Here is a 15,185-nt window from a genome sequence, read left to right as displayed (position 1 = left end):
TAGCCCATCCACATATATTGAAAGAAAACAAAACAAGAGAAGACTCAGTGAGCAAATATAGAATAAATCACTACTATAGAAAAAAAAAAAATTTTTTTTTTTTTTTATATCTTAGTGATGGCTCGGAGACAGCAGTCGATACAAAACCACATAAAGAAGCAGACCATGACAGCTTCTACAACCCCCCAAACAAAGGAATCAAAATCTCTCACAAATGAAGATACAATCCTGGAATTATCAGGTACAGAATATAAAAAACTAATTTACAGAATGCTTCAAGACATCAGGGATGACCTCAGAAATGAAATAAGGCAAACTGCAGAAAAAGCAAAGGAACACACTGATAAAACAGTTGAAGAACTCAAAAAGATTATTCAAGAACATAGTGGAAAAATTAATAAGTTGCAAGAATCCATAGAGAGACAGCATGCAGAAATCCAAAAGATTAACAATAAAATTACAGAATTAGACAACGCAATAGGAAGTCAGAGGAGCAGACTCGAGCAATTAGAATGCAGAGAGGGAAATCTGGAGGATCAGGGAATTAACACCAACATAGCTGAAAAAAAATCAGATAAAAGAATTAAAAAAAAATGAAGAAACCCTAAGAATCATGTGGGACTTTATCAAGAAGGATAACTTGCGTGTGATTGGAGTCCCAGAACAGGGAGGGAGGACAGAAAACACAGAGAGAATAGTTGAAGATCTGTTGGCAGAAAACTTCCCTGACATCATGAAAGACGAAAGGATATCTATCCGAGATGCTCATCAAACCCCATTTAAGATTGATCCAAAAAGAAAAAAACCAAGACATATTATCATCAAACTTGCCAAAACCAAAGAGAAAGAGAAAATTTTAAAAGCAGCCAGGGATAAAAGAAAGGTCTCCTACAATGGAGAATCAATAAGAATAAGTTCAGACTACTCAGCAGAAACCATGCAGGCAAGAAGGCAATGGGATGACATATACAGAACACTGAAGGAGAAAAACTGCCAGCCAAGGATCATATATCCAGCAAAACTCTCTCTGAAATATGAAGGCAAAATTAAGATATTTACAGATAAACACAAGCTTAGAGAATTTGCAAAAACCAAACCAAAGCTATACGAAATACTAAAGGAAATTGTTTGGTCAGAAAACCAATAATATCAGATACCAGCACAACACAAGGTCACAGAACAGAACATCCCGATATCAACTCAAATAGGGAAATCATAAAAACAAATTAAGATTAATTAAAAAAAAAAAGCTCAAAACAGGGAATCATTGAAGTCAATATGTAAAAGATCACAATAATCAAAAAGAGAGACTAAATACCGGTGGCATAGAACTGCCATATGGAGAGGGATACAAGGCGATATAGAACAATACAAGTTAGGTGTTTACTTAGAAAAATAGGGGTAAATATTAAGGTAACCACAAAGAGGTATAACAACTCCATAACTCAAAATAAAAACCAAGAAAAACCTAACGACTGAGCAAACATAAAGTCAAATATTATGAAAATGAGGATCACACAATTTACAAAGGAAAACGTCTCAGCACAAAAAAGTAAGTGGAAAAATGAAATTGTCAACAACACACATAAAAAGGCATCAAAATAACAACACTAAACACTTACTTATCTATAATTACGCTGAATGTAAATGGACTAAATGCACCAATAAAGAGACAGAGAGTCTCGGACTGGATAAAGAAACATGATCCGTCTATATGCTGCCTACAAGAGACACACCTTAGACTTAGAGACACAAAGAAACTAAAACTCAAAGGGTGGAAAAAAATATATCAAGTTAACAATAAGCAAAAAAGAAGAGGAGTAGCAATATTAATTTCTGACAAAATACACTTTAAACTTAAATCCACCACAAAGGATAAAGAAGGACACTATATAATGATAAAAGCTACAATTGATCAGGAAGATATAACCATATTAAATATTTATGCACCCAATGACAGGGCTGCAAGATACATAAATCAAATTTTAACAGAATTGAAAAGTGAGATAGACACCTCCACAATTATAGTAGGAGACTTCAACACACCACTTTCGGAGAAAGACAGGATATCCAGTAAGAAGCTCAATAGAGACACGGAAGACCTAATTACAACAATCAACCAACTTGACCTCATTGACTTATACAGAACTCTCCACCCAACTGCTACAAAGTATATATTTTTTTTCTAGTGCACATGGAACATTCTCTAGAATAGACCACATATTAGGTCATAAAACAAACCTATGCAGAATCCAAAACATTGAAATATTACAAAGCATCTTCTCAGACCACAAGGCCATAAAAGTGGAAATCAATAACAGAAAAATTAGGGAAAAGAAATCAAATACTTGGAAACTGAACAATACCCTCCTGAAAAAAGACTGGGTTATAGAAGACATCAAGGAGGGAATAAGGAAATTCATAGAATGCAACGAGAATGAAAATACTTCCTATCAAAACCTCTGGGACACAGCAAAAGCAGTGCTCAGAGGCCAATTTATATCGATAAATGCACACATACAAAAAGAAGAAAGAGCCAAAATCAGAGAACTGTCCCTACAACTTGAACAAATAGAAAGTGAACAACAAAAGAATCCATCAGGCACCAGAAGAAAACAAATAATAAAAATTAGAGCTGAACTAAATGAATTAGAAAACAGAAAAACAATTGAAAAAATCAACGAAGCCAAAAGCTGGTTCTTTGAAAAAATTAACAAAATTGATAAACCATTGGCCAGACTGACTAAAGAAATAAAGGAAAGGAAACAAACGACCTGAATAAGAAACAAGAAGGGCCACATCACAACAGACCCAACTGAAATTAAAAGAATCATATCAGATTATTACAAAAAATTGTACTCTAACAAATTTGCAAACCTAGAAGAAATGGATGAATTCCTAGAAAAATACTACCTACCTAAACTATTTAGAAGTAGAACAACTAAATAGACCCATAACAAAAAAAGAGATTGAAACGGTAATCAAAAAACTCCCAACAAAAAAAAGCCCTGGCCCGGATGGCTATACTGCAGAGTACTACCTAACTTTCAGAGAAGAGTTAACACCACTACTACTAAAGGTATTTCAAAGCATAGAAAATGACGGAATACTACCCAACTCATTCTATGAAGCCAACATCTCCCTGATACCAAAACCAGGTAAAGACATCACAAAAAAAGAAAATTATAGACCCGTATCCCTCATGAACATAGATGCAAAAATCCTCAACAAAATTCTAGCCAATAGAATTCAACAACATATCAAAAAAATAATTCACCACGACCAAGTGGGATTTATACCAGGTATGCAAGGCTGGTTTAATATTAGAAAAACCATTAATGTAACCTACCATATAAATAAAACAAAAGACAAAAACCACATGATCTTATCAATTGATGCAGAAAAGGGATTTGACAAAGTCCAACACCCATTTATGATAAAAACTCTTACCAAAATAGGAATTGAAGGAAAATTCCTCAACATAATAAAGGGCATCTATACAAAGCCAATAGCCAACATCGCTCTAAATGGAGAGAGCCTGAAAGCATTTCCCTTGAGAACGGGAACCAGACAAGGATGCCCTTTATCACCGCTCTTATTCAACATTGTGCTAGAGGTCCTAGCCAGAGCAATTAGGCTAGACAAAGAAATAAAGGGCATCCGGATTGGCAAGTAGGGAGTAAAATTATCTCTATTTGCAGATGACATGATCTTATACACAGAAAACCCTAAGGAATCCTCCAGAAAACTACTGAAACTAATAGAAGAGTTTGGCAGGGTCTCAGGTTATAAGATAAACATACAAAAATCACTTGGATTCCTCTACATCAACAAAAAGAACATGGAAAAGGAAATCACCAAATCAATACCATTCACAGTAGCCCCCGAGAAGATAAAATACTTAGGAATAAATCTTACCAAAGATGTAAAAGACCTATACAAAGAAAACTACAGAGCACTACTACAAGAAATTAAAAAGGACATACTTAAGTGGAAAAACATACCTTGCGCATGGATAGGAAGACTCAACATAGTAAAAATGTCTATTCTACCAAAAGCCATCTATACATACAATGCACTTCCAATCCAAATTCCAATGTCATTTTTTAAGGTGATAGAGAAACAAATCACCAACTTCATATGGAAGGGAAAGAAGCCTTTGATAAGCAAAGCATTACTGAAAAAGAAGAAGAAAGTGGGAGGCCTCACTCTACCTGATTTCAGAACCTATTATACAGCCACAGTAGTCAAAACAGCCTGGTACTGGTACAACAACAGACACATAGACCAATGGAACAGAATTGAGAACCCAGATATAAATCCATCCACATATGAGCAGCTGATACTTGACAAAGGCCCAGTGTCAGTTAATTGGGGAAAAGATAGTCTTTTTAACAAATGGTGCTGGCATAACTGGATATCCATTTGCAAAAAAATGAAACAGGACCCATACCTCACACCATGCACAAAAACTAACTCCAAGTGGATCAAAGACCTAAACATAAAGCTAAAACGATAAAGATCATGGAAAAAAAAATAGGGACAACCTTAGGAGCCGTAATACAAGGCATAAACAGAATACAAAACATTACCAAAAATGATGAAGAGAAACCAGATAACTGGGAGCTCCTAAAAATCAAACACCTATGCTCATCTAAAGACTTCACCAAAAGAGTAAAAAGACCACCTACAGATTGGGAAAGAATTTTCAGCTATGACATCTCTGACCAGCGCCTGATCTTTAAAATCTATATGATTCTGTCAAAACTCAACCACAAAAAGACAAACAACCCAATCAAGAAGTGGGCAAAGGATATGAACACACACTTCACTAAAGAAGATATTCAGGCAGCTAACAGATACATGAGAAAATGCTCTCTATCATTAGCCATTAGAGAAATGCAAATTAAAAGTACGATGAGATTCCATCTCACTCCAACAAGGCTGGCATTAATCCAAAAATCACAAAATAATAAATGTTGGAGAGGCTGCGGAGAGATTGGAACTCTTTTACACTGCTGGTGGGAATGTAAAATGGTACAACCACTTTGGAAATCTATCTGGCGTTATCTTAAACAGTTAGAAATAGAACTAGCATACAACCCAGAAATCCTACTCCTCAGAATATACCCTAGAGAAATAAGAGCCTTGACACGAACAGATATATGCACACCCACGTTTATTGCAGCTCTGTTTACAATAGCAAAAAGCTGGAAGCAACCAAGGTGTCCATCGATGGATGAATGGTTAAATAAATTGTGGTATATTCACACAATGGAATACTACGCATCGATAAAGAGCAGTGACGAATCTGTGAAACATTTCATAACATGGAGGAACCTGGAAGGTATTATGCTGAGCGAAATTAGTCAGAGGCAAAAGGACAAATATTGTATAAGACCACTATTATAAGATCTTGAGAAACAGTATAAACTGAGAACACATACTTTTGTGGTTATGAGGGGGGGAAGGAGGGAGGGAGGGTAGGAGAGGGTTATTTACTGATTAGTTAGTAGATAAGAACTGCTTTAGGTGAAGGGAAGGACAATACTCAATACAGGGAAGGTCAGCTCAACTGGACTGGACCAAAAGCAAAGAAGTTTCCGGGATAAACTGAATGCTTCAAAGGTCAGTGGAGCAAGGGCGGGGGTTTGGGGACCATGGTTTAAGGGGACTTCTAAGTCAATTGGCAAAATAATTCTATTATGAAAACATTCTGCATCCCACTTTGAAATGTGGCGTCTGGGGTCTTAAATGCTAACAAACGGCCATCTAAGATGCATCAATTGGTCTCAACCCACCTGGATCAAAGGAAAATGAAGAACACCAAGGTCACACGATAACTAAGAGCCCAAGAGACAGAAAGGGCCACATGAACCAGAGACCTACATCATCCTGAGACCAGAAGAACTAGTTGGTGCCCGGCCACAACCGATGACTGCCCTGACAGGGAGCACAACAGAGAACCCCTGAGGGAGCAGGAGATCAGTGGGGTGCAGACCCCAAATTCTCACAAAAAGACCATACTTAATGGTCTGACTGAGACTAGAGGAATCCCGGCGGTCATGATCCCCAAACCTTCTGTTGGCCCAGGACAGGAACCATCCCCGAAGACAACTCATCAGACATGAAAGGGACTGGACAGTGGGTAGGAGAGAGATGCTGATGAAGAGTGAGCTATTTATATCAGGTGGACACTTGAGACTGTGTTGGCATCTCCTGTCTGGAGGGGGGATGGGAGGATAGAGAGAGTTGGAAGCTGGCAAAATTGTCACGAAAGGAGAGACTGGAAGGGCTGACTCAATAGGGGGAGAGCAAGTGGGAGTACGGAGTAAGGTGTATATAAACTTATATGTAACAGTCTGACTTGATTTGTAAACGTTCACTTGAAGCTTAATAAAAGTTAATTAAAAAAAAAAAAGATTATCCTCACCTATGCCCCCTGTCCTATGTTCATTTCCATAGCACCCATTCTTAAAGGCAAATAATGAATCAACAATCAACATTTATTGCACATCTACTAAGAAATGCTAAAGCAGAATGTCAAAAATCATTCTTTGGTAGTTTCATTACTCTAAAGTCAGTAATGGATAGATTCTTCTTTTTCCCACCCCTTGTGCACTTTCAGCACTAGCAAAAGCACGTGTTCCCAGGGTTCTAGCAATAAAAATAGTATAGTAATTGTAACAATGATAGCAACAAATATTTAATAATTATAGTGATCCATGTACTATAATAAGTGCTTTATATGCTTTAAGTAATTTAATTTGCCCAACAATCTTGTGTGGTAGGCACCATTATTTTTACTATCCTATTTAGGCATAGAGATTAAGATTATAAACGTAGTAAGTAGCAAAATCATGATGTCTGGCTCCAATGACTGTGCCCTTACCCACTTCACAATACTGCTCTAGGAAAACTATGTAAGTTCACTGCGATAAAAGCAGAGTATTTCTGAGGACCTGCCGTGGAAATCTTCAGAGTATGCCAAAATGGCCCTACAAAGCTGTAGCAAAATCAAATTATATTTCCATATTGTTCTTTATCGGTAAACTGTTGCTGTTGAGTCAATTCATCTTATGGCAACCCATGTGTGTCAGAGTAGAACTGTGCTTCACTAAGTTTTTTTTTTTTATATAATTTTTATTGTGCTTTAAGTGAAAGTTTACAAATCAAGTCAGTCTCTCACACAAAAACCCATATACACCTTGCTACACACTCCGAATTACTCTCCCCCTAATGAGACAGCCCGCTCTCTCCCTCCACTCTCTCTTTTCGTGTCCATTTTGCCAGCTTCTAACCCCCTTCACGCTCTCATCTCCCCTCCATTGAGTTTTTAATGGCTGATTTTTCAGAGGTAGACCACTAGGCCTTTCTTCTCAGGCACCTCTGGGTGGACTCAAACCTGCAATCTTTCAGTTAGCAACCCAGCACATTAACTGTTTTTACCACCCAGGGACTCCTATTGTTCTTTACATTATGTAAAAAGGCCTTTCTTTTTTGTAAAAAACAAAAAACAAAACCATACATTTGTGTATAGATGTATAGAAACATTTTGGACAGCTTTGCACCAAAATTTTATCCACGATTAATGTTAGGTGGTAGGATTATGGATGGTTTTGTTTTCTTACCTGTCTTTTTTAATTTGTAAATTTTAAAATCAGGAACATATGTTAGTTTCTGATCAGGTTAAAAAAAAAGACAGTACAGCAATTTTCATTTTGAGAAACAGAAACTGAAACAAATGAATTACCCGTTCTGCTTGGTGTCCGAAGGGTCGTTCTGCCTCTCTCCAGTGGCCCATCAGCTGGATTCCCATGGGAATATGCTCTGCCACAGCTGAGAAATATTGGAGCATGTTCAAAGAAGAAAATATTCTCTTTTTTTAAAAAAATCACAGGCATACACCATGTATGTGTACATTAAGGTAGATGATAATAATCAAATATTTCTACTATTTGTTTCATGGAAAAACTTCATTTGTTTTATACACAGATTCTGATATGCAGTATACTTTTTTTTCTTCTTTAAGGTGAGAGAATGATCAATGAAAAGCCCAGAAACTTCTTTTTATCATATTATCCTTTCCCCTCCACAGTCTAGGACATATCTGAGGTGGAACTACTAGCAGAATTTTGTTATGATATTTAGAAGATACTAGGATAGGCTGCTTAAAAAAAAAAAAAAAAAACTACCTAGTTAAAATAGTGATTTTGGAGGTGCCAATGTTGGCCAAAAATATCTTCCCCAGTTGAATACTCTAAAAAACCAAAATCCAAACCCATTGCTGTCGAGTCGATTCCAACTCACAGTGATCCTACAGGACAGAGTAGAACTGCCCACATAGGGTTTCCAGGGACTGGCTGGTAGATTTGAACTGCTGACCTTTTGGTTAGCAGCAGAGTTCTTAACCACTGTGCCACCAGGGCTCCACTTGAATACCCTAGTGCCTGATTAAAAGCCTCATTATTAGATTTATTTCTTTGGGTTAAGATATTTTATGTCCAAAGAGCCTTTAAAAAAAGTGAAATGACTAAAAGGAATGATAGCACATTAATTTTATTTTTTACCACAAAATTAAAATGAGTTTATTTTTCAGAATGGTCAACCACCTGTTAAGACCCCAAGGGAATGACCAAAGGAGAGGTATATTTCATGATTGCTTTGGGTATTCTAGGTTGGTTGTGTGTCTTTATACACTTGCTAATTTTTTTTAATGTGCTAACGAATAAGTACTTTCGTTAACTAGTCTATTCCAATCAGAAGTCTCTTGTAGGACTTGGAAAATGAACATAAGACTGACAGCATAAGGTACTGAGTGAAAACAAAACAAAACAAAACAAAACAAACAGACCAAGGAGGAATGTAGTGGGCAAACAAGAAAAATGAATGCACTTGAGAGGGGCAGAGTGTTTCTTGACCGAGAAGATTGGAGGATGTAGGATACTTATGTTTCTCAACACTTTTGACTATTTTCTGAATTAATAAATAATATCACAAAAGGTCAGGCAAGGTCCTAAACTGGCTCCCCTCTCATTTATCTTGGTTAGGGACCTCATAGTTAGATTTTAATTCTGCATTTTGTTCTTAGGTTCTTTCCTTCTGTCTAATATTACAAAGGGCTTCAGAAGGTTTTTGTTTGCTATTTAACCACAGTGTACTCATCCTAAAATGAGAAGAGCTGAGTGTTAGTTTATTGTTTAATATCTTAAGTGTCTCATCATATTTCTTCCCCTGAATGGTGCTTGTATGTACAGTGCAGAGAAGTAGAGATTAGCATTTTTCAGCAAGAGGGTAAGTATGTAAATTTAATTTTAAAGCCTTGAATGTAAGTGGAAAATATTACACAGAAAATATTTCTAATAACCCAAACTTATCAGTTTGACTGAGGGAATTAAAAAAAGATAAAATGACAGGACCAAAGTGGGGAAAAAAGGACATGCAACTGATGGGCTTACAGACTCAGATTAAACTTGGTGGTCTCTAATAAGCAGTTTATTGGTTTTCAGATTTTCATTGCAAGATAATATTTAAAAGAAACATTTAAATTAGTAGTTCAAATACACTAGCTCTTATGCCAAGAAAATAGTGTGTTGCATAGACATTACAGCAGCCAAGAGACTAGGATTCAAGGCCAAACCCATCGAGTTCAGCAAGGGAAACCACAATAATTAGTCGTGTGTTTTTGGAGCTTTCTGTGCCTACATGGGTGGCTGTCTTCAAGGCAATAATAAAATCTGGTTTGAATTATAGATTTATAAAGCCCAAACAAATAAAACACACACTACTGGATTTATAAACATTACTGAACAAGTAGGCAGTGAAATTTCCTTGTTTTTCACTGAATCTTCTTTTATAAAAATCCCATTACATTTTGTTCTGCTACGAAGGAAAAAAATATAATATACTGAGGAAAGCTATGTGAGTGGTAAATATTTTCTGAACAGCTTCTTTCTTTAGGCTACGTATCTCCCACAAGTCTGGAGTGCTCAGCGGGAGTATCCCTAGAAAAGCTAGAAGCAGATGTCCTTAATGCAGTTTCTTCTACTGGGTTTCATTTTGGCTCAGAGTGTACACCACAAAACAGCATTTCTTAAGTGTGTTCCAGCAAACACTAGATCCATGGGCCATTACTGGATCTAAAGAAATTGGTTCTGTGGTCAAATAAATTCAGAAAACACTAGATGACACAAAAATCCACAGGTGTCCTTTTAGCAGAACTTCTCAGAGCTTTTAATAAAGGAACATGTGTTGTGAATATCTAACATGGGGATATGCTATGTCTCCCATATATTTTAATATAGAACACATATTTTGTGGGGGAAAAAGATGGGGTTAACATTCCACAGAAATTATTTTTCAAAATAGTTGTCACAGAAAGGGCAGTAGAATAACTTTTGGACACTGCAATAACTTTTTATTCTGGTCCTCACCAAACAAACAAAAGGAGGAAATAAACAAAAATGATTTCCTTTTAAAAATATTTGGAAAGAGAAAGGAAGTAAAAACAAAGATTATAAAATAAATAATATTCAGATAGCTTATAGAGTTCACAAACATGTCTGAAAATGAAACTTGAGAGGCTTAACCTCAGTGGCTAATTCTTAAACCTGAAAACATTGAGAAAATCTGAGTCTGTGAACTAAAATTGGATAGCAGAAGACCAACTTGTCACTAATTTAATCAAATGCTTGTCCTCATTCACCATAGAAAAGAAATACCATTTTATTCAAGGCACTCTTATGATTAAACTTAGTTTAAAAACACTCAACTCTTTCCGACTTGAAAACTATTATTAATGCTCTAAGATTAATTTTAAGATTAATTATTCAAGATGAAACTGTTAGTGAAGGATAACCAAAATGTATTAATCATTAAGAGGAGATACTTCTTTCTTAGTGACACTGTTGGCAGAATAAACACTCCTGCCAGGCTAGGACATTTTGCAATTCTGTTTCAACATGATGACAGAGCAACTCAAGCAATTGCTTAATGCATTTACAGAACTATTGGAGTCCGCCATAAGGAACCATGTATTATTTGTACATTTTTAAAGTGTTTAAATGGGAAATGCAAACAGAAAAAATACCTTTACAATCAGTATAAAATATTCCCTGAAGAGTAAGTGAAAGCCATTTCATCAAAATATCAAATTAGTATAATTTTAAAGTGATATATTTTATGCATTTTCTACTCACTAGTAAGTAGTCAAAATATACAATTAATTATTGCGTATCATCTCCAAAGTTTGAGTTATGGACTCCAGACTTTCTGTTAAAAAAAGCAAAAAGTTAAGCCCCTATTAAAGCCTATTCAACAGAAAACACAGTATCCTATACTCTGTTGTCCTCTTCTTTGGCAAACTTACACAGCTGTGTGGATTGGTGGTGAGTTTTCCTTTGCAGAATAACTCCAGTTAACAATATACAATCCTTACCTGCTACATATAACTGGTGTAGTCAGGATCTGAGGGGCTAGGTCAGGGGCACTCTGAGTATAGTAAGTTAAAGCCCTGTGAGAACTTAGGCCTTGTTTAGCAGTTGTTTCTGCAGATTCAGGAAACTGCACTGCAGAAGTTTTGCTGATAGGGCTGCTGGCAGGAGTCCCTTGGATAGGTGAGGAACAGGGCGATGAGAGAGGTGAAATCTTTGCTAGGGCATCTGAGAAAGAAAGAGAGATATTAAGTCACTACATAAATGTCTTTTGAAATGCAAAATTGCAGCTCTTATACTTCACCTCAGACACCGCACAATACACTTGTTAATAACAACCACATGCTCAGGACGCTTAAACTGGCCTCCACAGGCCACCATCTGGAGACAGAGTGTGTGGTTGGGTGTCTTCACAGCATGAAAAAGGAGTGATGAATCATCATGAAAAAACTGGTGGCAATGTGGGCAAATCCAATTAAATCCTTGGTTGTCCTGGGGTAACTTCAGGACAGTCAAATATTATTGTCTTCTCCCCTTTTTGTTCGCACTTGCCATTCTGATATGATGATAAAAGTTAAATTTTTTTTTCATGTGTTTGTCTTCTCTTAAGTTATGAAGCATTTTGCTATGATTTTGAGAACTAATTGGTATCTGGAGCAGAGTTCTGAAGGCATCAGATGCTTAACAATATGTAAATAATAAGACAAATTATTGTGAGGGAATTAACAAACCACATTTTCAGTGAAAGTACTTTGATCAAAATAATTTCTGAGGAAAACATGAAAAAATATACTGTAATCCATTTCCGATCAAAACAATACTCCTAAAACTGCAACTTAAAATTATAAATGTGCAAATTTGTGTCAAACCGTCTGTTTTTACTCTAGGTTGTGAGAATTTTACAGGACACTGGCTTAGATTTCAAAGTACTGATGCTGAAGTACATGGACAATGTCTTTTGAAGTTGCTCTCTCCCAAATATAGAGAAGGCAGCATATTCCTAAAATTGAAAAAAAAAAAAATAGAAATAACTTCTGAAAAACTACCTGCTTATTGTTTTTCATGACTTTATGGCTGAATAACCAACTTTAGGGCAAACGAAATGAAGTCATTAGAAGTCATTCTCTAATGAAATGAAGTCATTAGAAGTCATTCTCTGTTTCTCACCAGTCAAGGGAAACTTACAGCCAAAGGCTTTTACAGCATCAAATAATGTTAACACGGTTAAGTGGCAGCTGGCTTAGAGCACGGTTTGCTTCAAATGTTCACTCCCTTAAAAGTTTTATTTGTTACACCCAAAGGTTTTCTGGCCCACTGGAAGGAATATTAAGCTTGGTGAAAAGTTTTTGTAATTTTCTTTTTTAACTTTCTTATTGTTATTTGTTTTGTTTTGATTAAGTGTGGATAGCAGCAATCCCTTCCTAGTCATTTTTTTCATTTTTATTGTTGATTCCTGATCAACAGATCAACTCCCCTACCTTTATATACAACAGACAAAATCACTTTAGACTCAGAGGGCTTAAATAATCTTCTCAGATGAACAATACTAGTAAGTGGGAGAACATGGAATGGACCTAAATATTCTTAGTAAAATGTGATTTATTACCACTTACTTTATTCAGTGACTGCCCAAGGGGGAAGAAAAATTTATTATTTATTAGAAAATATTTGTATGGCTTTTTATAATGACAATTATGGTATTTATTTTGATTTCTACAGCTATTATAAAGATTTAGCTATTTTACCAAAAATATTGAAAAAACTTCACATTACATAGTTTTGGTCAGCTGTCTTCTGGGCCAAAGAAAAATAATTCACTAAATTTTAGCTCTTCAAAATGCTTCTAATTTTGAAGAAAATGAGAACAAGTCCATGACAGCCAAAGTACAAACTTGATTGTACCCTACCTAAGTTTAGAGATCATCTCAAGAATAGACTTGACACATTGAACACTAAGGACCAAAGACCAGAAGAACTGTGGAATGACATCAAGGAGATCATACATGAAGAAAGCAAAAGTTCATTAAAAAGACAGGAAAGGAAGAAAAGACCAAAATAGATGTTAGAAGAGACTCTGTAACTTGCTCTTGAATGTCAATTAGCTAAAAGCAAAAAGAAGAAATGATGAAGTAAAAGAGCTGAATAGAAGATTTCAAAGGGTAGTTCGAGAAGACAAAGTACTATAATGACATATACAAGGATCTGGAGATAGAAAGCCAAAAGCGAACACTCAGCATTTCGCAAGCTGAAAGAACTGAAGGAAAAAATTCAAGCCTTGAGTTACAATAGTGAAGGACTCTATGGGCAAAATACTGAGCCATCCAGGAAGCATCAAAAGAAGATGGAGGGAATACACAGAGTCACTATACCAAAGAGAACTGATCAACATTTAGTCATTTCAGGAGGCAGAATATGATCAAGAACCAATGGTACTAAAGGAAGAAGTCCAAGCTGCACTGAAGACATGGGTGAAAAACAAGGCTCCTGGAATTGACAGAATTATTGAGATGTTTCAAGAAACAGATGCAGCACTGGATGTGCTCATTCATTTATGCCAAGAAATTTGGACAACAGCTACTTGGCCAACTAACTGGAAGAGATCCATATTTATGCCTATTCCAAAGAAAGGTGATATAACTGAATACAGAAATCATCAAACAATGTCATTAATATCACATGCAAGTAAAATTTTGCTGAAGATCATTCAAAAGTGATCGCAGCAGTATATCAATAGGGAACTGTGAGAAATTCAAGCCAGATCAGAAGAGGACATGGAACCAGGGATATCATTGCTGATGTCAGATGGATCCTGGTTGAAAGCAGACAACACCAGAAAGATGTTTACCTATATTTTGTTAACTATGCAAAGGCATTCAGCTGTATGGATCATAACAAATTATGGGTAACATTTCAAAGAATGGGAATTCCAGAACACTTAATTGTGCTCGTGAGGAACCTATACATAGATCAAGAGGCAGTTGTTCAAACAGAACAAGGGGATACTGCGTAAAGTCAAGAAAGGTGTGCTTCAGGTTTGTATCCTGTCACTATACTTATTCAATCTGCATGCTGAGCAAATAATTCAAGAAGCTGGACTATATGAAGAAGAATGGGGCATCAGGATTGGAGAAAAGTCTCCGTAACAACCTGCATTATGCAGATGACACAACCTTGCTTGCTGAAAGTGAAGAGGACTTGAAGGACTTACTGATGAAGATCAAAGACTACAGCCTTCAGTATGGATTATATCTCAATGTAAAGAAAACAAAAATCCTTACAACTGGACCAATAAGCAACATTATGATAAATGGGGAAAAGATTGATGTTGTCAAGGATTTCATTTTACCTGGATCCACAATCAACACCCATGGAAGCAGCAGTCGAAAAATGAAAGGATACATTGCCTCAGGCAAATCTGCTGCAAAAGATAATCTTTAAAGTCTTAAAAAGCAAAGAAGTCATTTTAAGGACTAAGGTGTGCCTGATTCAGGCCATGATGTTTTCAATCACCTCATACGCATGTGAAAGCCGGACAATGAATAAGGAAGACTGAAGAAGAATTGACGCCTCTGAATTACAGTGTTGGAAAAGAATACTGAATATACCATGGACTGCCAGAAGAACGAACAAATCTGTCTTGGAAGAAGTACATCCATAATACTCCTTAGAAGCAAGGATCGCGAGGCTGTGTCTCACTTACTTGGGACACATTATCATGAGGGACCAGTCCCTGGAGAATGACATCATGCTTGG

At 36.3% G+C, this 15,185-nt stretch overlaps 1 protein-coding gene across 1 annotated transcript in view; it reads right to left on the bottom strand.

The window, feature by feature from the left end:
- Positions 1–15,185, bottom strand: part of PDE3A (phosphodiesterase 3A) — a 357,390-nt gene that overhangs the window by 32,182 nt on the left and 310,023 nt on the right. The window contains exons 6-7 of the mRNA XM_049882596.1: positions 11,438–11,660; positions 7,754–7,839 (exon numbers count right to left, since the gene is read on the bottom strand). Of these exons, the coding sequence (XP_049738553.1) occupies positions 7,754–7,839; positions 11,438–11,660 (309 nt within the window). The remainder of the gene's footprint in view (positions 1–7,753; positions 7,840–11,437; positions 11,661–15,185) is intronic.

This window comes from Elephas maximus, chromosome 4, assembly GCF_024166365.1.
Source record: "Elephas maximus indicus isolate mEleMax1 chromosome 4, mEleMax1 primary haplotype, whole genome shotgun sequence".
Classification (NCBI taxonomy): domain Eukaryota; kingdom Metazoa; phylum Chordata; class Mammalia; order Proboscidea; family Elephantidae; genus Elephas; species Elephas maximus.
The sequence above is the reverse complement of the archived record's forward strand: the minus strand, read 5'-3'. Positions and strand labels throughout refer to the sequence as shown.